A 24,813-nucleotide genomic window follows, 5' to 3' on the forward strand; every position below is an offset into this window, starting at 1 on the left:
TTATGACTGCGTGATATAAAACAACTTTTGTGAATTAAATGTGAAGGAAATGCAATTCTCCCTGTAGACAATTTTGTGCTATAAATTCTTAAAACAGAAGGGGAAATATGTTTACACAGTACAAAAAAAGTTCCTTCAATTGACTGGTTGTTGACAGTCTGACAATGGTTGCATTTAAAGTACATCCAAATGTCCCACAACCCAGCTGGAAATGTGTTCAGTAATGAACCAGAGAACCCAAGAAAACTCAATCCCAACAGATGACCCAAAAATAGATGTCCTTGTACCTTTATTTTTGAGTAAATGTATGATTTAAAGATAAAAACTAGGAAGATACAGACTGCCGTGTCACGCACACTAAGAACTTTGTAATAAGAACACAATAGCCCAAAACAGAATTTTAATAAAGGCACCAGCATTTAAAAGGAAATAACACTACTCGGGGTTGTGTTTGAAGGCAAATATGATTACAACATTTGCCAATAATAGATTTCCTTTCAGATCAAAAAAGCATTTGTCAAGTGTATGTTCTTCTGTAACTTGAGATACTCTTTAATTAACCAACTTCAAAAGAGTAAAATGTTGAAAGAGTCATGCTTTTAAAGGCAAAGCATCATTTAAAATGACATTGGATTACTAAAGGACAAGAAGGTGAAAGTCAATTCTAGTATGCTCTTCAATGAGGTACAACCGTGTAGCCAAATAGATGGCCAGGTAAGAGTAATACCAATGTCACTTATTCAGACCATTTTGGTGCATTAATATTTGCTATCTTAAGAACGGCCAGTTAATTTCCAAGTTACTGATTGCATGATGAAACTTACCAATAATGTTATGTCTACAGTGCGGGCAGGTATGGTTCTGTAAAAGCCATGGATCCACACACCTCTTATGAAATCGATGTGTGCAGGGAATGACTCTCAGCTCCTGGAGGAGAAATAAGAAGGGGGGAATAGTGATATAATGAAAATGAAATTATATTCACCTGTAAAACAAATTTACATCCCACGTCACAACGGTGAGGAAAGTGAAATACCTTAATTAGAACTAAATATAGTTTGTGCTTTTTGCTTGCCAATTGGAGTTTAAGGATCTGAGTACTGAGTTTATGGAATTTGAGATGACAAAACTAGCATCTAAATTTCCTCTCCTCATGTTGTCTTTCCTTATTATCCATCAACCACTAAAAAGGCAACCAGAACAGATCAACATCCACCAAAGATGACGTAGCAAAGGCAGTGGTGGAAGAACCATCCAAATCCTCCAGATGTTAGTGATGGCATCAAATGCTTTACTAATACGTACATATTGTCCTTTAATCTGTATACACAATTATTACAAAATGATTCGTGATTCACAAAAAGCCCCTTACCTCTCCGTCAATGTATTTTTCTAGGCATATGGCACAGTCCGAGGTGGAGCTACTACTAGGAGAGTCAAGTCCCCCACTACTCCCCTCCCGCACCCCTTTGCCTTTGGCCTTATACTTTCGGGTTTCCATTTTCTCTAAAGCCTGTACAGCCATTCTGTTCATTGAGTTCTAGAAAAGAAGAGCATGAACATTATTTTAACAATGCTTTGACCTATACATAGCTACAACAAAAAGATCATTGAATTTGGAATATTCGGGTTCACATATTCCTACTATATGGCTTTAATCTATCAGATGTGGCACAAAGTCTAAATATATTTTAATGCAGCTGACTGCAAGAAAGACACCCAGCAATAACACTAAACCACATCCTTTTGTAAATTTAATGATGTCAGGATAAAAACATCCCTACCACTTGAATCATTATATATACCGTATTGGCTCGGATATAGGCCGCACTTTTTTCCCCCACTTTAAGTCTTTAAAGTGGGGGTGCGGCCTATATTCGGGGTCTAGCGCCCGACGCCCGGGACATGCAGTCCCGGGCGCCGGGCAGGCAGCGGGGTTAGGATACAGATCCCCCGCAGCGGTGCAGGGGACCTGCATCCTACTCCCCGATACGCTCAGACAGCCTCCCCTGCCAGCACTTCCCACGGGGGGGGTGCCGGCACGGGAGGTTGTCTAAGCGCATCGTGCGGTTGTCTAACCGCACGATGCGTTTTACCTCTGGCCCCCCGCCTGACTTACCGGAGCAGACTCCCGGGTGTCTTGCGGGGCCGGCGGGGGACATCTACGCAATACGCGTATACAACTTCCGGTGCCGGCACATCCGGCACCGGAAGTTGTATACGCGTATTGCGTAGATGTCCCCCGCCGGCCTCGCAAGACACCCGGGAGTCAGCTCCGGTAAGTTGGGGGGCAGAGGAGGACAGTGGCAGCATATCTCGGGGGGCAGAGGAGGACAGTGGCAGCATATCTCGGGGAGGGAGGAGGACAGTGGCAGCATATCTCGGGGGGGGGGGACGGACAGTGGTAGCATATCTCGGGGAGGGAGGACAGTGACAGCATATCTCGGGGGGGGGCAGAGTGGCAGCATGTTTTTTTGGTGCTTTTTTAAAGAAAAAAACTTTTTCTTTAAAAAAGCACCAAACTTTTAGGGTGCGGCCTATATACGGGGGCGGCCTATATCCGAGCCAATACGGTATATATATATATATATATATATATATATATATATATATATATATATATATATAATGGAGGGTTAATTTTGAGCTTCTACATATTGTCCATCTTTAGATCATGACTAAAAATGTTCTAGTGTGTTTTTAGTTTAATACCTGGCTTCTTCTCTGTTTTAATTTGATCTTGATAAGCAGAATAAGACAAACAAGTGACACCACCACGAAAAAGGCCAAGAAGATCCCCATGTCAAAATACTCCGCAGGTTGCTAGATTAAGATAAAAAAAACAAACATTATTATAAACAGGGTGGTATGCAGAAGATAACATTTTGTCATCATAGATAGCTTCAAATCAAGCAGGATGAATACCCCATGTCATGCATTAATACAAATTAACAACATCCATTAATTTAGATCATATGCTAAGAGGGCATGAGAGAACCCTCAACTCCTTCTGCCAGTGGTGAGAATACCCACAATTTAAGTTGTCATTCTATTGTTTATTGGTGATTTTAAATAATACACGGTTTTAAACAAAAAAATGTTATTAACTTTCATAAGTGTAATACCAGTAGATCAGTAAGTGCTAGAGGAACTTTGTCTTGCATGTCTTACCCGAGGCGGTCTGTGTTGAATTCTTGCACGTGCGCCTTTTTGTTTGTTAACAATATTCATAAGCTTTATGGCATCCATGCCCTTCATGTAGACAACTGGCCTCTTCAGTGGGTCTTCCAAACCCTGATTCAGCTTGAAGACAAAGGCACACAATTAGAATTTCACACCAAGAACTATCTAACTTCTAGTATAGTCAGCATGCTTTCTCTAAAAGTAGCCACAATGAGCCTCTGTAGCAAGGCATATTATGCATTATTAGCAAGGCATTTTATGCATGGTTGGGTCAAGTCCACAAAGGCAAATAACAGCATTTAAAAGTCAAATATATTACACAATATGTTGCAGTTAGGTGAAGGTGATGTATGTATATGAAAGTGACATTCTTAATACATTTGTCATCATTGTTTTTCCTTATGCAGATATATAGCTCTAGAGATTTCACCTGGGAGGTGTGAGAGGGCTTACCCAGAAGAGGGACTAGATAGGGGCAAGGCTAATGCAAGGAACGTTAACTGGGTAGAGATAAAAAAAAATACAATTACTGAAAGACAGTTGTCATATCTAGAGCCTTTGTGGCAAGTATTATGGCAACTTGGGATGTCACTTTTCAGGAGGTACTAGGCAGTTCAACGGGAAATGAGGGGCAACTGACGTGAATGACACAAAGAAACACATCCACAAAAATGTCAACCGTAATATTGCCCACAGTTTTTTTGGCATGACATCAGTTTCCAGCTCTGCTCATACCCCACGAGAAATATATCGTCTGTAGTACTGAAGCCTTTATTTAGTCACAGCATTTTTGACTAAATCTAATTGTGCTCTAGATTGTTTGCAATTTATTCCTGATCTTGTATTATGCTTTCTTTCCTGTCAGGGTTAGTTTCTTAGTAGTTCTTGTAACAAACAGATGAGCCAGCTATCTGTGCAAACCATTTTGTTTTCCGGCTGATCTGATCATACCTGTTCAACTGCATCAGGGTTGTCAGAGACATCAAATATGACCGCTGTGGCTCCTCTCTGCACCGCCCTTTTTGCCTGAAATGTGGAAACATAAGATACTGTAATCGAGATCAATCGAGAAACATGCTGCCCCGTGCACACTGAAGTATCCTGAAATCCCGTTCCTTATTACAATAATATTTGTTTTATTAAACTCAATGTAGCAGATATAAGTGCTAAAAAATATCCAAGGCATTGCCATAAATAATCTGCTCAGTGTGAGGTCAGAGCAGGGAAAGTCACCCCAAATATGGAAGCCTCCAGGTCTGCACATAAAGGTAGTTTATTGTAACAAAATGAAACATATTTTTAGAAAGTTTTTGTCAGTGCTAATATACATTACTGTATACAGTACTGTATTCTATGCGGACACATACAAAATAGGTACAAAATGTACCACATAGCCAATAGGAATTCAGTCTGCGTATCTCAATGGCAATTGACAAACTGATATGTGTTACACATGTTATTTGTAGAAGTCATAAATAGGGTGAATATTTCATCCTCCACATACACTTCACATGCAAAAGGACTCTGAACAAAAAAGTGCTGTTTATGCATCTTGCCACTAGATGTCACCCTAGTAAAACCTGTTTCTCAGACATGCCCATGAAGTCAATTTACCATATACCTCAATATTTCTATTTCCATAGGAAATCTAAACAGCCTCACATGATACTGTATGTGCACTTACTATTTCTCAAGTACATCCATATCTATATCCCAATGATCTGCCAGACTAGTAGTTGTAAACCGCACACTCACACATGCAATGAGAGGTTTGTTGTTTTTTTTAAAGACAATCATTTTTAAGTACCGTATATTCCGGCGTATAAGACAACTCTTTAACCTGAGAAAATCTTCTCAAACGTCGGGGGTCGTCTTATACGCCGGGTATACTTACTTACCGAACCGGAGATTCCCCACGAAGCCACGAATCTCTAGGGGAGTGGAGAATGTGTAGATGGGTGGGTGTGTGTAGATGGGTGGGTGTGTGTAGATGGGTGTGTGTGTGTGTGTGTAGATGGGAGTGTGTGTGTGTGTGTGTGTGTATAACAACCAGCCAATCACCGGTAAGGTACATCTCTTGCCGTGATTGGCTGGCTGTTGTATACTGGGTAGAGGGGTAGTCTTATACGCCCAGTCGTCTTATACACCAGAATATATGGTAAGTAACATTACAACAGAATATGGATATGGGGAAGATGAGTATCTTTGTATAACGCTCTGTCAAATGTGTGCCATTTGTATAACTATTATTTTAAGGGCATTGTACATGTATATATGATTATGTGATGAACAATAGCACTTTCCAACTAAAATATGTCCATGGTGAATACCTATTGCGTACAATAACATATGCAACCATAATTATCCATTGATTTCACTAAATTACGTTATGTTTAATTTTATAGTGCCAGCAGATTCCATAGCGCTGTTAACAGTAGGGGATAGTGAAAATATTTAACATTAACACAAGTTAAAACATACTGGTACAGAAGAACGAGGCCACCGGAATGGAGAAACATGCGCAGTAGAGCCCTAGTTCCCCACTTTTGATATTAAAAAAGTTAATAAGCATGCTGCCAGGTGGGCTTTAGCCACTCTAGCACAAGGGGCTTTGCAGCCACCACCAGCAATCGAAGAATTAAAAACTGGGGCCCATACTTGGGTCAGGGCATTTGTGCATCTCAAAATCAGAAAGTTATTACACTGTACAGGGAAAGAGAACGAGCAACAGCGAAGGCACCCATCAAACACATTACCCACACTTCATACATCCACTCCAGCATTCCACTCGCTTCCCATATCCGGAACTTTAAGGCTGCCGGCTTCGACCTTGCAGGTTCTCTTGGCAGGAGATCAAAGCGCAGAAGCCACAAACAGCATGGAATGCAATCACTCTCCCTCTCCTCTCTTCGCTTGTTCTCATTTTCCTCTCTCGCCTGAACTCCTGTCCTTCAAGGAGAATTTTTTTTTCATCAGATTTTTGTCTTTTTATCCCCCACCCGTGTTTGGATTCTCATTTTTTGTATTTTAGAACCTTTCCATTTTGTAAGGTCATTTCATTAGTTTTCTTCAGCTTCCTTGGTCACCTCTTCAGTGTCATTAGTCCTTCGGCAGACACCTAGTAATTAGCATTATCTACTTCTAAAATATATGTTTATTTGCGAAGCAGTCACATAGGCATGTCAGTTGGTGTCCAAGAACATGCTAAACATCTTACAATCCTATTTTGCTTTAAGCTACTTTTGAATTGGGTTAAAAATGCCACTATCTTAGCTTATGTGTTCTTTTCCCAACTTCCGCTTCTCTGCCGTGAACACATTATTTTGTAAGCTTGCGAGCCGGGCGCTCTCCACCTAATGCATCAGTTTGTCTTAGTCTGTCAATTCTCGTCTTGTCATACCCCTTGAATATATGTATTGTATTAAGCGCTGCGTAAATTGTTGGCGCTATATAAATAAAAAATAATAACAATCATATGTAAATAGCTACACAATAATAAAACAAAATACTGTAGCGAAACATCGCTTCAGACGGTGAGAATCTGATTTCTGTTCTGTTTTTAGTAAATGACCCAATACATTTCAAGATTAAATATAAAAAAAAACCTATAGGTGTCACGGTTATATTTTTAAGGTTTTTGTCATGTTAGCTTTTTGAGTATAGCCAGCTTGGTCAACCTGAGTAACTGGCTGCGTAGATGTTAACAAAGAAACATATCTATCCTGTAATCCACCCAAGTTATGAAGCTTTAAGGGAGCCCCAGGGAAGAAAGGTGGAGCGGAGAAGAGAAATCTTTTGAACTTCTTTTTCACACAAGACGCTTCGCTTTCTTAATTAGGAATGAGGTTGCAACAAGCAGAAACCAGTACAGGGAAAGTCTGTGACTGGGGGAATGGTCAGGGATGGAAAAAGCTCAGGATGCACCTGACCACGATGACATCACGTGTTAGTCCTCCAGAAAAGTGTATCAATACATTTACAATAGAAGGAAGGCCTGCAAATCATTTTAGCTAATAAGATTTCACTACCAATTATTTCATGTTTATGCTTTTAAGGTCTGAGTCCAATTTTCATTTCATAAGTTAGTAATTGTTCTTTAAATATTTGTTCACCGCTACGGGCAAATATTCACATAATCAGAATACTTCTTTGGTCTGATAATAGCGGCCCATTAAAATGATTCACAATCTTCAAAGTATAACAAGAATACATATGGTTGTGAGCCAGACACAATATAAACAATGATGTAACACCGTAATAAAAATAAGCCTCCGCAACGGACTACATTTTACAGATGCAGAACAGGGGAACACGATCATGAAATTTATGAGAATTTTATATTCCTTCGCTTTAAACAGAAGGAAAATGCCGGACGGGGAAGACGCAGGTGAACCGGTGTAGCTCGCAGCGTAAAGATAATGCTGACACGTCCATGTCAGTCCCAGCGCGAGCCAGGGGAACATGTCATTCATAAATTGTTAATTAGCACTTAAGAAGCTTGCAGAAATATGCTTGGCGAAGGCTGTGCTTTTGGTTACAAAGAACAAAGCATTTATATGGCCATGAATTGTTCTTAGTCGTACAAATTTATTTTTTTTTAGAACAGGTACACAATACAAAAGCAGCCTTTTAAATGGAAGGTGCAGGTTGTACTGATAATATCCCTGCACACCTGCCAAATGCCTTTGATTTCCACATAGGAGCTATTCAGTTAGCTGCTAGTACTAGAGTCTTAACCCTTTTAGTGCTATAAAGGGTTATCTACTCACCTGGAGCTGAAAGGGTTAAAAGTATATGTGTGTGTGTGTGTGTGTGTGTGTGTGTGTGTGTGTGTGTGTATATATATATATTTTTTTATTTTTTATTTTTTTTTTACCCTGAATACCAAAATGACAGCCTTTCAGAAAAGGAGCATTATATGTCCTTTACATTTAGTTTTACCCATCTTATTTATTATGTGCTCATGTAGATTTGGGTTACCTATATCTGCTATGTGGAGAAGATCATCATTTGAAATAGGCTTCCTAAGTCAGTATTTATGAACTGATTGGATCATTTCGTAACCTCATATCCAGTACGTAGAAACAAATGTAATGGAGAATCCATGCTGTGAAAAGCCTCACATCTTATTCTTCTTGTCCCCGTCTTAAATTCATGATAGCATTAAGCCATTATCTGCAGTTACATTGCTTACCAATCAAACAGATTGCAAGAGCAGGGCCCCCCTTTGCCTTCTGTGACGGTATCTTTAACGTCAGTTAATGGTATTTAAATTGTTTTATTTAATTTCACTGTAGCCTATTGTAACAGGGCTATGGAATCTGCTGGCGCTATATAAAATAAATGTAATGTCATTCCGGCTTTCAAGGGGTTAAAGGTCAACTGACCGTATTAAACGTTTCCTTCTGCGCATTTAGAATAAGTGCAAGTTCATATAAAAAAGTAAAGTGCAGATATATAAAGTTGATAAGTCATGTCACATATACAGTGCATGAGCAGCGCATTAGCAGAGGCTCAAGGACACTCAAAGTCCAAACTTTTTCCCTCTCACTACCCTGTTGCATCACCTGTACTACTTCATGCCTTTTATTGCGGCTGCGTTCTGCGTAGTGGAACCTAGGCTACGCTCCCGTGCAAAGGCCACAGATCAAAGCATCAGTTACCTACTATTGCTTGGAACATTGCAGCTTCATGGCCTTGAAAGTATTAAACGATATCAAACGTGCCAATAATTCTAAAATTCCTAGCATGCCTTTAAAGGAGCATACAAGTTTATTAATGCTTTACATAGAGCAAAAATATGGCCAAAAAGGGATCTTTGTATGTGGTGTCCTAGAGCAAAGCCAAATCTGGGTCCCAATATCCGGGAAGGGTGCACAATTATTTATAGCACGCACTTTCTAATGCAAAGGAAAGTTGAGGTTTCCCCTTTTTATTTAATTGGGAACCTTGATGAAAATTAACACATCATTTATCTTCCAAGGCAAAATAAGGATTCCATGGCTTTGCTGGTGCAAAAAGATGTTTGTATGAGAATGTATACATTTATACCCTATGTGTTGTGTTATGCTTGTACTGGATTCAGACGCAACATTCAAGACGGATCAGCCCTATAAGTATTTGAAGGGATGGTGCAAAGTGACCTTTGCAGACATAGAAAGGTAGCCAATTGGCATGTCAATACACCTCTTTGTTTCAATATTCACCGATCACGTACAATATACATAGACGTTCCCGAGTGAACGCATTCAGGCATGTAACACCTAGTATGCAAGTTTTAAGGGTTCAAAGCCAGCAGACATACCGTTTAATGAGCGTACTTTAGTTCTGTCATTCTGTACAACCACATGTATCTAGGTCAAACAGAGAGAGATATAAATGCGGTAACCTGATTTCTGAAAGGTTCGTTCAATATTTATGCTGTAACCCCAAGCACAAATATGTGTATGTGTGTGTATTATTTAAAAAGGGACACACACCCATGTAATGCAAATAATAGTTGAGTGGTCCCTTTAAATGTCTGCAGAATCCCCCCCATACGCTTTTGCATCCCCCCCACCCGCAGCTGTGCAAGGGATGTTTTCGGCTGAACACATCTCCTGCAGCATGATATATTCACCACCAGTCGGCACACTTTGCAGCCACTGATTGGCTACTTCAAGCAGCCAATCAGTGAGTCAAAACGGCCAAGGAGGAGTTGTTACACTGCAGCTTCTCATATTTTAGGTGCTTTTTTCCCGCAAAGTCACAGAATACTTTAATATGCATTCTTTGTTGGTGAGGCTGCCTGGGATAGTAGAATGTCGCTTTAAGGTTCTAATTATAGGAGGTAGACTGCCATTATAATAAGGTGCTTATTACAGAAGGTGCTCTATTGTTATAATTGGGTTTTGTCATATGATGCCAGCTACCATTATACTTAAAATGTACCGTATGAGGTGACATCACCTCTTACACCAAGTTGCTTATTATATGACGACACCTGTTCATATATATATATATATATATATATATATATAAAAGTCCTTGAGGAAACTTTAATTGTCTCTGAAATTTGGAAAACAATGGAATGGCCTACAACTGTTTAATGGGGATCAATTTAGACAATGTATGTGATTTCATCACTTCACAGAAGCTTCAGTTTCCACAGCTACGACATATGTTTTAACTCAAATGTGAAGCTCATCTGCCGACAATGCATATACAGAATGTGAGTAAATGGCCCAATAACATCATCCTGTGACTTTTCTATGGGTGTCTGAGCCACCTGGCTTGATTGCCAAGTTCACCCGGGTAATTTCCCTCCTTCCTCAGGCGACCCCAGCCTTGCGGGCGAGGCAGGAGCGGTGAGAACACGAGGCAGGAGCGGTGAGAACACAAGGCAGGAGACCAGAGAAGCCTGTTGATTCTTGCTGTATTAACGGACAACATTAATGATTAACAGATCAGAGGCAGTGGGTGGTTAATGTACAATTCACAGGTCATTCTGGCGGTGTCGATGAAAGGGAAGGAAGCAGGCAACATTCCCAACCTCTGAAAGAAAGGAAAAGCTGAAGAAGAAAAAAAATGGGGTAGGAGGAATAAAAGAGAAGCATGTGCAGGATATTAGAAGCACCAGTTATGATACTAAACAATGATGGGTCAGCCTAAACCTCCTCATTGTATTCCATGCTAGTATTTATGCATTGACTTTGAATAAAGTGTATGTGGCCAAAATTTTGGGCCCCACAAAAAAAAAACAATGACCTTTTATAAGATATGTCTCCGTTTACTCCCTTCCTGATCCTTGAATTTAGCATCCTGATTGAGAGGACTGAAGGTGAAATATATCTTTTTTGATGTCTCCCTTTGCACCCCTCCCAGTTAGCCTCCTACTGATATGGGGAGCTTCTCTTGTGAGAATGGAAAGAATGTTGAAATTCTAATGTAGAATAATTACTGCACAATATCAAAACATAACGCTGGAAATTAAACAATGTGTGATTTAATCAAATGTCATTTCCTTTGCATATACAGTATGTTTGTGTCCATGTCTACGTGAGCACAAATGTGCAAGGAGCTTTAGCATTACAATGTTCAGAGTATTCTCTCAGGTATTACATGTCATCAGCTAGAAGCGGCAGCTGCCTTGACTGCTGGATCTAAAGCGCATTGCCCGTCTTTCTCTGATGTCTGCATGCAGTACATCGGCTGTGGGTGGCTGAAGACTCAGGGGGCTTTTTATGTCGCACATGACAAGGACAGCTTCCCAGGGACCATGGTTACAGTCTTATTGGACGCTTCGGGAAGGGAACCGGCAGCAGGGACGTGCACACAGGGTGTAGAATGAAAGAAAAATGGGGCAGTGTAGGATGACCCGCTGAGACAGCTCTCAAATACTTCTCTTTTAAATTACTTTACTTTCTCCCTTTCATCCTAATCAAAGACTTTCTGTGAAATCCTCGAGCCGCCTAAGAACACAATGCTGTGAAGTCTACTTTGAGCAGAGTCAAACAGAGCTACAAAAAAAATTGCACGTCTATATTTTAAAAATAAATACATACCATTCCCACAAGGAACGAACGGCAGGAAAGCTGCCAGTCCGGTGTCTCTCTACCCAATTCTTATGTTCCAAATTTGAAAGCGAAAGTTTATATTTGCTACATTTTGTTTCATCTTTTGTTCTACTAGAATACAGCTCTGGGCAGCCCATAAATATTTTGTCACATATACGCATTCAAAACATTCTGCTCATTATGAGAAGAATGTTAGCTTGTATGCCAGGGATGGGTATGCAAAGCATCGATACACGTGAAGTTAGCCAGCAATGCTGGCAAGCAGGGTGCTAACATGCAATGCATCCATGCTTTATGGATGTGCCTTTGTATATATATATATATATATATATATATACACACATATATACACATATATATACATACATACATACAAACTGGCATCTTAAAAAGTCAGAAATGCAAGATACAGATCTTTCAATGGACTAAGTCAGTGGGCCACTTTATCAGAAATGTATGTATGTGTGGGACGCGCTCATTTTTTATTGACAGAAAATATAGAAAATATACAGCATGACTCCTTTCATTATATAGTGAGCCAGACACAGATGCTGGTACAGCATAACTCCCAGTAACTGTAACTTGGTAACTGTTCCATTTGTAGCTATATGTATTTTTGATAACATTATGCTAAAAAGCTGACTGTTCTCCCTTTAACACTGGTCAAGTCCGGCATGAATTTCTTCTTTTAGAAGGATGCTAGACAGATTATTGGAGGTACCTTACCTCGTTTTTCGTTTTAGTAATCATGGCCTAAAACAGTATACAGGGAATTTACTGAACCCCAGCCATTATCTCTTAACACCACAAGAAAAAAAACAAACTACTGACAAATGCATATGGTATGTTTATAATAAAACACAATGATCTGCATATTTTCCAAGCTGTTGCCAAGACCCCAATACATTAAATAAATTACTCAGTGTGTGTCCAGGTGTTGTTACCGCAGATCTCTCTGTGTAAAATACATCCTTCACGCACTGGCGAATACCTACAGGGGCTGTTACGGCATGTAACACAAGCCCCCTTTATTCTGCACTGTTCCTAGACTATTTTCCTGCCTCTATACATGTTCTTGCCCATCACACCTGGGATTACCACTTAAAGCGTATGTATACAAATCAAGCAGATCGTCTTCTCTATCCCACAGAACCACAGTGTCTTGTTTGATTTAACTACAATTCAAAGCGATAAAAGGAGTCCATGAAATCCACTTATATGATAGGAGAGGAAACCATGCATGAAGGTTCAGGAAAATAAATGCCTTGTGACTTCAAATTCCAGAACTTCTCAGAACTGCACGTGCAATCAAAAGGGCACTGCTAATTTAGTGCTTCTTTGAAAGATAAAGGCATAATAGAAAATGACTATAATAATCATTATACAAAACATACAATGTTATTTATGAAAAAAACTCGAAAGAAAGGAACAAAAATGCCATGGTGAAAAAAGGGCTTATAGTTTAGCTCAGAACATGTGTCTTCTCCCTTTTAGACTTTAGCCCAATATATATAAAAACATACACATCAGGAACAACCACACTGCATTAGATTTAACCAATAATGAAAAAGGATACATTAAAGTGAAAAACGAAACAAAAAAGGTTTCACTAGCTTTGCTGTCGCCATCCTCCCAAGAAACCTTAAGAAGTTAAGGCTGATATGCCTGCATCCAAGTACTTGTTCGAACAAGTTTCTGAAATGTCACTTATCAGAACAAAGCTTCGGGATGGGAATGCTATGTAAACCAGCATGGAAAGAGTTGCTAGCCCAATAGCCCTAGAGGTAACTAAAAGGCAGACAGGTTTTGGCTGTGCAATAAGATAAGCAGATTTAGGAGAAAATCAAATGACAAAGAATAATGAGTCTGTGGTCCCTGCAGCTCCCAGGTCCTAATTAAAAAGTGATTGATGTGACAAGAGGAGCCTTAGAGGTCTCTAGAAAATGTACAATATTAGTGTGCCTCTTCCTGCCTTAAAATCCCAAGTACCACTTGGATAGCTAGAAAAAGTTCTCCCCAGGTTCCACAGAGGATTAGTAGACCTTAGAATTCAACTTCGTAATACTTTGTACTACAAAAGAGAATGCACATAATATATACCACTGGAGATTTGTTATTAATTTATATGAAAAATAAAAAACCCAAATCAACATAAATACACATTTACAAACATAAATTACATCTTCTAGATCATTGCTAAAACAGAGAACTTGGAAACAAACATCAATACATTCTGCGGTCAAACTATTTTCTGGATGTCTCTGATAAGAAGATGTGGCATTTAGGTTTGACAAGCAGTGGCATTTTCTGGCCTGTGCCAATTAGGCTGGAGAGCAGAGCGAAAGGAGCACTGCGGGTGATCTTGGAGAGATCTCATTGTAACTGGACCAAATCCCCCCCCCCAACAGTATCTCCTTCCTTGGGCATCTATCGGAGGTGGACATGACATTGTGTCCCATGTTCAGCACAGGGAATGTGTGCTGCCATTAAGAGACCATAATGAAGTAATGTCCTGGTAGGCGTCGGGGGCGCTGCTTTAAGTCAGCCCTAAGGGAGCCACTCCAATAAATACACCACTGATGACAAGTATGGAAGCGTAGATTATGATGAAAGGGGGATAAATAAACAACACAAAGATCAGATATACAGGAAGTATTACGTTTTTCTACAGTGAAGCTGTATGGTGAAATAGTTAGACACGTAAGTAGTTTTACATGGTAAATTATAGCGGGAACAGGTGTCAAAAAGGTTATTACACATACTTAATAATGTTAACAAAAAAACATTATTCCCTCTATAAAGATACAAAATAAGTCTGTACAAGCAAGGATTCCAGACTAATGCAACGTTGGAATACTTAATACAACGAACTATAGGACGCTACTTTACTGCACACAAAGCTAAATACCTATTAATTTGAAGATTCCCTTACGTTATCTGTGCTTCAGATAAAAATACTGCATTGCATGTTCTTTTACGCAGGACACATTCAAGGCCGGTTACTTTAAATCTACTTATCTTGTCATCGCACTATATGCAACATCCATGGCAAAGACCATATTAAAGAAAAAACATCTTTCTATGTGACATTTACCAATTGCATTAGCTTTGGAAACTGATCTGATGTCTGTCACTCTGTCATCTGAGGATTTGTTCAGGATTTCTCTGTTTTACAGGCACATGGGGAGAGACCACCCACCAAAACCTTAGGCCAAGGGTCTGGATTCAATTACTTGTGGAAACTCCATTACTACTTCTATATACAACATTATCTTCTGCTGTCTTTAGTCAAAATGTGGAACGCAATGCAATCAAAAAGTAGTTGGTAAATTATTGAACATTCCATGGCATTTATATCTAAAATCCACTTCTTTGGTGACATTGGCACCCTTATCTTCATAATAGGTACCCTTGCTAATGGCATGGATATCTACTATCAGTCGGAATACTATCGGTTTCAGTGCCAAGCCTAACATTCAGGCAGAAGGCATTTTAATATGTTTCCAGCGCTTATTTATGTAGGAGAAAAAATGAACTTATGGGCACTTGCGTAATGTATGGTTAATTTAGCTGATCCACTCTATTTACTGAAGCTGTTGGGAGATAGTTGACAGGCAGCGTTGCTCATTGAATGACAGTAAATCAAACATGCTCGCTTCACAAAATCACAAAACTTGGCTGTGACTACCTATTTAAAAAGTTATACATTGATTATAAATACAACAGATATACTTCACCAGCTGTTAGAGCCATGCACGTTATACATTCAAGCTGAGTAAGGAATCATGCAATCGTGGTTTTTGACTGGTAGAAGAGCTGCTTGGGGGTTTGTAATAAAAAAAAAACACGAAGAAAAAAAAAAGAAAAAATATATGTATAAAACAAATACTCTTTCAATAGGTAATAAAAAGTTATAAATAACATTTACCACAAATATTTTTGAAAAAGTAAACTAGGAAATAAAGAGGGTCTATGATGTCAAGAAATCATAATCTTTGCCATAAAAGTACAATATTGTTGGTTTTCTTTCCGAGCATTTAACAAAATGTTATTTCATTATCAAAAATAAACCCAGCTCTTCTCCATATAGAAGAAGGGTGCTAAAACAATAAACCCAGCTCTTACAAAATGTAAAACCTACGACTTAATTCTTGGCCATCTGTATTTACTACAACACAAAATGTACTTTTTATACTAATTCAACCTTTCAGAGATAGTATGAGGTGACTTTTTGAGGTCAAGGTTCTGGCACAGTCTTGCCAATGGTTTCGTTGGCCATTAAGACATCTGTACGCTCAATACCACCTAGGCTCTTTCTTTTACTGTAATAAACAATAATCTTTTTTTTTTATTGCCCCATGCCTTATCTACCCCTACTGTGTCTTGGCTTCCCAAAAGTATGTCTAGGGCTATATATGGTAAAAAAAATAGCACAAGACCTTCATGATAACTTAAATGTGAATTTTGTATAACATTCTAGTTTCTTTCTCGCGTACAACACATTTAACACAGAATAAAGGTGATTTATACCAATTTAATGAAATGCCAGTAGAAAACTAGTGTCTGGTGTTGCACGTATCTGGGTACAAAAGGACATGGTAGTCTATTATTTATGATGTATAAATTATGATTCATCTTCCAATATCTGGATTTACAGGAACAAAAGGTAAGGGGGGCTTGCTGAATCAAGCTTGTATTTATCAACTTTATTCTCACATTGAAATATTCACAAAATACTGTGAATTTAAAAAAAAGTAATACTGAGAATAAAACAGAAAACATTAATAAAGATAATAATAGGTATGACACCGCTTAGAACCCCACTCTCCCCTTTTTTTATTAAGAGCAGGACACTCCCGTTTACTACCTAATTGAAGTTACATGTGTCTATTTCTCATATTCCCGCTGTCTCAGACACACACCTGAGAGAATGCCTGGGGAGGCTGTGGTTTATATAGATAAACACTCAATTCCTCTTTGACAAGTCTGGACATTGCTTGGCTTTTAGTCTAGGAAGAAACATCACCATTGCTGCCTCCTCCTTCCCACCCACTGCTGCCTGCTACACATCAAAGGCACCGTGGTAATTCAGTAGAGGCAGGTGTCCACCCCGCAGGGGGAAGGGGTAGAGAAGGAGACCACAGGAACATGATCGGGGAGATCCAGAAAGGTTTCCACTTGGAACGCTCATGGACTCTGTTTTGTGTAACCAAGGAAACAGACATGTCAGGAGTCTGGCGCTGGAGCCACCCTTGCTGATGTTTGGCACTTGTGGTTTCAGAGGCTAATAGGATCTCAGCCGTGGAACCCTCACTTCTTTTTTCTGAAATGTCAGGATCTGGTTTGTATGATTTCTTCGGGCATCAGAGCAAGACATGTTTCAGCTCTCTGTACTGTAACAGCTTTCCAAACAGCTTTTGGTTTACAGAGACACGGTCACTTTAATTCCTACATCCAGACCTCTATCTACATATTAAAATTGCTTAATTTCTGGTGCCGACATCTTACAAAATTCTACTGTAAGAGCACACTGAAATATTAAAAAGAATGGTTAATACCCTAACAATCTTGTAAGCTATGTAGTCATAGTCTCCCCATTGTGTACATATACACACACACACATAGTGTGTGTACATATATACTGTGTGTGTATATATATATATATATATATATATATACACACACACACACATATTAATAAATATATATATATATATATACCGTATATTAATGTATTTATGTAATTTAACGTTCCCATTCTTCTCAGGTCTTCAAAATAAATCAGTTTTAATATTTATCCATACAATGATTGATCACCAATTATGACAATAGTATGGTACTGTTAACATCCCACTTTAGTAATTGCAAAGAATTACCATTAAGTAAAAGACTTAGAGGACAGCCTTAGAGGAAATCACTATTAGTTGTTTTTTTTTATTTCACTTTTCTTCTTAATTTTATTGGGGACAACGGGATAACACAGAATGCATGTATCACTCCAGCTGTGCTGCAATTTACAATTGTTTCCCTGTCACGGTAAGAAAAAAAATGGGGGCTGAGGTTTTTTTTACACTAAACCACTTATTTCATGGAAAGCTGGCAGAGTGTCATTAGAGTTGTAGCCCCTCGGGACCTGTCCTACCGATGTCTTCTACATCCAGAATTTAAAAGGAGAGCTGCCATCTTTGATGTACATGAGCATTCTCTCTATGTCTCTCTCTCTGATGGAGATGTTGGAACACATAACCAAGGAAAGCTTTCAGTATGGCACAAATCGGATACACCTCAAGCTTCTGCCACTAATTAGTGGCTTCGCCCAAACATTACCCCTTGCCCAGTACACAGCTAGAAAGCACTAACCATGACGTGGCACACAAACCATGACATGGAACAGATAACTTTATCTATGGTGCTTAACATCATTTGTTTTTATAATACAGGCATTTAATAAAGTTGTTTTTTGTCTCAATAATGTTATCTATTAAAAATAATTTAATTTGTTTAAACATGGCTGTCAGTAAAAGCAAATAAATGTATGTTTTTTTTCTCCACTGCCTACATTCCAGCACGATACTGAATTATTCCATGCGCATCCCGGTCAGACGTATGCATTAGCCTTGTACTCGTCCCCGGCAGGCAATGAGTTAAAAGCTTCCGCCGACGTGTTTGAGGTATACACAATATGTGGAGTGTTAGCAGGGTGACTAAATGGGAAGAAACTAGACCAATATTCTTTGTTTTGGCAAAACTCCCATGAAACCCGCAGGGAAATAGTAGGAAAAGGTCTGAAAATCAGATTTAATTGATTAAAGGCCTGCGGAAACCAAAAATAAATAAGCTTTTCCATGCCAAAAAGTCTAACACCAGAGTAATTATACACACACTGAAAAGAGTGTGCATTTCGTGAGCCTTGTGTAATACATTATATATATATATATATATATATATATATATATGTATATTATATATAGACAGGGTTTTAGTTATCTTTTCAGAAGTTAAGAGGCTGATTATTTTTGAAATCCAGAAAAGATGTGTCAACACAGATCAATAATTAAATGCGGCATTAGAAGTAATGTTGAATGACTAAACATTTCGCAGAATTAATTCTTTAATCAAAATATTGCCTCGTTCATATTTGCCAGAAGCACTTAATTGTTCTGTGACAAAATAATGGGTTGTTGCCATAGAAACTAAAAAAATCTTCTTAAAAGTTTGTGCTTCCTCTGTGATTAAAACTTTAGATGAAATAATAAAATGACAGACCTCCTAAAGTTTATTTGCAAAACTATGCAATTCATGTTTGGACTTAGTGGACTTAGATATTATTTATTTATTTTCTACATTAGGCCAAAAAGGTACAATAAAAACTATGAACTGAATCACTAGGGTAAGAGGCTAACAAGTGCAGCAGTCAATGCGCGTACTAAAATAAAACAATTGGAAATGTATATAAAAAAGAACGTATAGATAAACATCGAGGTGCAAGAGTATAGTACTGGACTGGCAAATTACACACTTATACAGTAAGGTTGACACAAATCTGCACCTTACCCGCTTTACATGGCTTTATTAATCACTTAAATTGATATTGTTTCCCCCCATTAATTTAGAGGGGAAGCAAAAATGTCATTTGGCATAACAAGCCCACTAGCCCTTATTTCAGGTCTCACAAGATGACCTCTTGTCTTCTGGCCAACTGAAGAACAGGTCATATAGACCTTGAATCTGTTTGTATGAGATTATCCTACCACTTCCAGGTGCTTCTTGTCCAAAATAAATAAACCCATTTTTGGACAGTTCGTTCTTGTAACTGAAAATCTTCCATTCATTTTGCGGATTGTTTCTCAATGCTTACCTGCTGTATAATGTCTATTTCATAAATAGTGGACAATGAAACTTGTATTTAAAGTAAGTTCTTCTTGAGTATTTATAAACAGGCCAACAGACACTTTGCCTAATTGTCTGATATTTTTGTAACCCTCTGGAGCCCACTGTAATGTTTCTGCCACGTCACAAAGTCTGCCAACATCCTTCTACTGAGGCATACTTTGAATGATGGCCAGATAAAATGGTACATAGAACACGTTGGCACATAAGAACCATTCGGCCCATCTAGTCTGCTTATTTGTCCTGACATAGAGAGACTCAGACCTTAATCAATCCTTGGTCTTGGTCTAAAGGATAGTTTTATGCCTAACCCATACATGTTTAAATTCTCTCACTGTATTAGCCTCTACCACTTGTGATGGTACCATCCTTTATGTAAAGTAAGATGGCACTTTAAGAACATGTAAGAGATATTCCAATGCATCAAATGTATTCCATGTATCACAGAACTGAAATATCGCTGAAAGGTGGGAAAACCTGGCAGTGCCCACGCATGCTGTCAGATCTTCATTATTTGTTCCCTTTGAAGAGCCAAAAGTGTTCATTGACACTGTCTGCATCTGTACTTTTGGGGGCTGTTTCTGCTCACTACCACAGTGCCATAAGCATTGGAGAAAGTGGGCAGTTTCTATAAAATAGGTTTAATAAAACACAATGTTAAACATTTGGTGAAAGAAGAAAAGTAGTGCTTAGTCATCAAGCTTCTCACCTTTCCCAAAACAGTAAGACATGGTTTAGGGTCCATCTCAGGTTGTTCCAGTTTCACGACTCCAACCCAACCATACTCATACAAATCTTCCTCATCATTGTTGTTGCACAGTCCCAGCGGATGCATCTGAAAAGAGAAAATTGAATGCCCCATTAATAAAGCCATTTTATAACATATACAGGGGTAACAGGATAGATTGCTCGTAGGAAAAGATCAAGCATGACACTTGTTCGCTTTATTAAGTGTTACACATCATTCTTGCCTAAGAAAACAAGCCCGGCACAATTCTCAAATTCAGCTGCTGTATTTGGCAGCACATATTTCAGTTTCAGTTATTTTCCAGTTACCCACTGTTTAACCACCGGACTGCCAGAAAGCAATGTAATCATGGCGAATATTCTCAAAAAACAGTTTGCCTAATTGCCATACCTGGGAACTCTCAAGGCTTTTGCCCAAGTCCCTGGGTCTTGGGGTGAAGGTTCTCAGGCTCACACAGTGTGTTGCTGGCTATTTCTTATTCACTGCTGTGATCAGGGATGGATTTACCTTCTGTACTGTCCTAGGGCTGACCAATGGCAGCACCCCCCAACTCGTCAGAGTCTACACCGGCTTTAAAGGCGTTCTAATAGAGTCAGCACAGCTTCCATAGTGCAAATGAGCCGGATGAGGAGATCAAAGGTCTCCCCTGAAAGCGGCCCACTGAACAACTAGATATGGGGGGGGGCAGATCGGCCAAGCTCCCCGGTTTGGCAGAAGGGGGACTGCCGGCCTAGGCCTTAAATGCAGTCGAGTCAATTAAGTGTATCTTTAAATAAAGACAAGTCAAGGGTTAGATGAGGTTCGGCAAAAGAGCCATTTGGGTAACACACGTCATATAATCTTCATGTTGGGTTATTAAGGGGTTAATATTTTAAGCGTCTCAGGGTCAGCTCATTAAGAAAGTTCACAGCTACGCTAATTACCTTTAATATGCGCAGACATTCCAGGCAGATCTACAGAGCTGCACTTTTATTTAAAAAAAAATAATAGCAAAGCTGTCAAGATTATTTTATGTGATAAAATGATAAAACCACAACTTGGTGAATTGGGCTCATCACTCATCATGTGCACTCTGCAGCAAAAATAAATAAATAACAAAACTCAGATTTATAGCCCATAAATTAATAATAGTTACATTTTGTTAGCAGTATATAAACTGCATGAAAAGACGGGCATAACACAGGACTGAAAAGCTGCACACAAAATAAACAAGGTAGAATAATCAAAACTTATGAACAAAAGCGATTCGCACATTTTAATAGCCAAAAACATTAAAATACCAAAAAAAATCATTTAAAACAGAAGAAAAAAATATATTACTACCAAGAATGAAATACTGCTTAAGGTTTATCATCTTCACACGCAACAGGGGCTCAGATCATTTATTATTAAGATTTCAATGAAGAGGGATTTACTTCTTGAGTAATATTTTGGGGGATGTGCAAGATTAGAATAGAAAGGGGGGAAAAGGGGAGGGCAATCCAAAGAGGGACCTAAAAGTTTCTTTGAAATTTGTGAGCCTTTAATCCGATTAGCTTGATAATGACAAAACAAAAGGGGGGGAAAAAGGAGTTCTGTGTATTGGGAGGGTGCACGGGGCGAGGAGAAGGGACAGAGGCAAATTATTGTCCTCAAATCTTTCTCATGGGTCACAAATTCTTATGACAAGTTCTACTTTCATTTACAAATCTCTTTTATTCCCCATTTATTAGCACAGACATCTCTGCCATTGATCCAAACATTCTCACCACATTGCAGCAAAATTCTTGGAAGTGGTGGGTTATGGCACCCCAATAATAGTATCCACCATATATACTATTTACTGCGCAGACATGTTATGTGTACATTTTAAATTATGTTATGGAAAGAAATACGAATGATGCAATAGGACTAGAATAAAAAGTAGGACATTCAAGATTAAACATTCAATTTAGATGCAATGTGCAAGGTTACAGATTAAAAAATGATTGCTCTTGGAGATAATTAAGATGTTCCAACATAAGTACTGTATACAATGACACTCAGGCATATATACGGTATATATATATATATATATATATATATATATTAGTGCAAAAGCACAAATGCCTGCCCAATATCTATAAATCTGTCTATCCATCCAACTATTCACTGAACAATATACTCCAGATCTAGTATACTTGGTTGTTCTGTTTATAATTTGTTTTTTACCAGCAGTTCAAAACTACAATTGGGTTCACCTATGGGAAAAACCAGCCGGACTTGACTTCACACCATGGTAGGATACCATATATCCATATAATGCTTAATGCACCAGGGATGAGCAACGTAATGTTTGCTCCTGAGCCACTGAGACAGTTCAACGTATGAACAAACGTCTCTTCTGCGTGTTGGGTTGCCAGATGAGCTTTTTATAATGAGACATTAAGGAGTTGTACATGTCTTAAGCCAGCCTCACCATGCAGCCCGTATAAAGTAATTTAATCAGAATCTGAGATTAGATTCTGATTCTACACATAACCCGGTCATCAGTAGGACGTAGATTTTATGGACAATTGTCAATCCCATTCCTGGCTGTCACTTCATATCTGAAGCAGCTGGGCGCAGCCAGAGGGGACCTAAATTATTAAGTAGATACATCATGAAGATCAAGAAGATGCATCAGTTTTAAAGAAAATAGATCTAAATTATTGCCCCTCGGCTGTCTTGAACTACAATCCCATCAACCTCGCTGGCCAAGGCTAAAATCGCTATTAAGAGTGTTAAAGGTTACTTGCTCCTGTTAGATTAATAAACAAGAAGCCGCTGTGATTCCTCACTCCTACACACACAGCCTTAAATATTTAGATTGGCTATTACATTTTTAAGTAGGATGGGCTCTACGTTTCAGTTACGGGTTTTGCCTGCATATCCCAAAGCTTTGTACGAAGAATACAGACAGTGTAGTTGTACTGCTGCTGTTACAACTTTCTGTAGAAAACAGGAGGGCCATTAGAGCTTACAATCTAAAAAAGTATGTTTTATACATTTAGTAGAAGCTTTCAGTATTATCATCTTTGTTCAGTACTGCTGGTGAGTCAGATCCTTATGCAATGTTTATCGCCCATCACAAGCTATGGTCTCATAGGGCACATCTTTGTTTGGTACCATGTAAGCCAAAACTATTGCAAATGCCAGTGATATCACTAGTTAGATTTGTAGAACTGTCGTCGGGCTAAGTCGCAGATTCCTACATTTTATATTGTTGTGTCCGTCTTCCAACTTCTACATATCCATGTTGGGTCCTGCTCTTAAAATAATACTAATATGAATTTATGGCACCTTAGAGTCTAAAAACCGGAGCCCAAAACAAAGTCCGGCTTAAGAGGTTCTTTCCCCACAAGTATCTGCATCTCTGGAGGTATGGACTTAAGAGCCTGGGTCCCTTCGAATTATTCAGTCATATAAGTTACCGTATATCATAAGATAACACCTATGAGCGGTGTGAAAGAGAGAAAGCAGATCAATAGAGGGAAATTTTAGCAGCACCAACTCCACATGAATAAAGCTTTTCATGAGACAAAGCTGACGTCCCAGCAATTTTGACTACCAATTAGCGATGCCATGGAAAAAGCTATCCTAGATGTGTGCTTGTACATTTAGAGTAAGCTGTGCCAACCACAACACCTCTGTATATGTTTGTACTTTCCTGCGTCAGTCATTCCCCAGCGGGATATGATGCTATAACATCTTAACATGACACTGAACGTGGAGATAGTTCTGACACAAAAGGTGCCAACATAGGACACATGAGTTATTATTTATTCTTTTATATAGTGCCATCATAATCCGTAGCGCTGTACAATGGGTAAACAGGACATAACAAGTAGTATGTAACATAACAATTTGCAGATGAGGAGGGCCCTGCTCAAAAGAGTTTACACTCTAGAGGATCAGATGCAATGCATAACTGGGCAACCATTCTGGCCCTCTTATAGTTGAGCAGATTACAAGACAAGTCTTGACATACAGGACCGTTTACATTACATTATCCCTCCAACACGTGAAAGAGTCCTAGTTTTTAAACCATGCCCAATGTTAACGGAATTGCTAACTTTCCTGTTGGCTGAAGTGAAGTCACAGGTACATTCACAGTAAAGTGAATCTGTTGCTTGACTAGTGTCTTTTCTAGATGCTCTGCTAGGAACTGGAACTCTGTAGCTTTAGTGCTTTGAAAATAAAAGTAGAAGGTACCTTTTTTGTTAAAAATGATAATACTAATGCATCAGTGTCACTTTAAACACTGTGTGTGCGCTAATGATATCAATGCTTGAGATTAATGAATAAAGACTGCAATACTTGTCAGGTTTTAGAATAATCCTATTATTGCATTAATCTGAATGTATTATATTTCTTTGGCTGTAAGTGTCACGGCGCCAAAGACTGGCTTTGGGCAGACCCCTGGCCACGCAGAGGTTA

The 24,813-nt window shown here is 38.9% G+C and overlaps 1 protein-coding gene across 1 annotated transcript in view; it reads right to left on the bottom strand.

The window, feature by feature from the left end:
• ZNRF3 (zinc and ring finger 3) overlaps positions 1-24,813 on the bottom strand; it is a 65,604-nt gene that overhangs the window by 2,163 nt on the left and 38,628 nt on the right. The window contains exons 2-7 of the mRNA XM_089481702.1: positions 20,338-20,463; positions 4,135-4,209; positions 3,172-3,303; positions 2,713-2,823; positions 1,373-1,540; positions 825-927 (exon numbers count right to left, since the gene is read on the bottom strand). Coding sequence (XP_089337828.1) covers positions 825-927; positions 1,373-1,540; positions 2,713-2,823; positions 3,172-3,303; positions 4,135-4,209; positions 20,338-20,463 — 715 coding nt within the window. The remainder of the gene's footprint in view (positions 1-824; positions 928-1,372; positions 1,541-2,712; positions 2,824-3,171; positions 3,304-4,134; positions 4,210-20,337; positions 20,464-24,813) is intronic.

Source organism: Sceloporus occidentalis, unplaced genomic scaffold, assembly GCF_023333645.1.
Source record: "Sceloporus occidentalis isolate IW3139 unplaced genomic scaffold, rSceOcc1.0.p SCAF_16, whole genome shotgun sequence".
NCBI classification, from domain to species: Eukaryota; Metazoa; Chordata; class Lepidosauria; order Squamata; family Phrynosomatidae; genus Sceloporus; species Sceloporus occidentalis.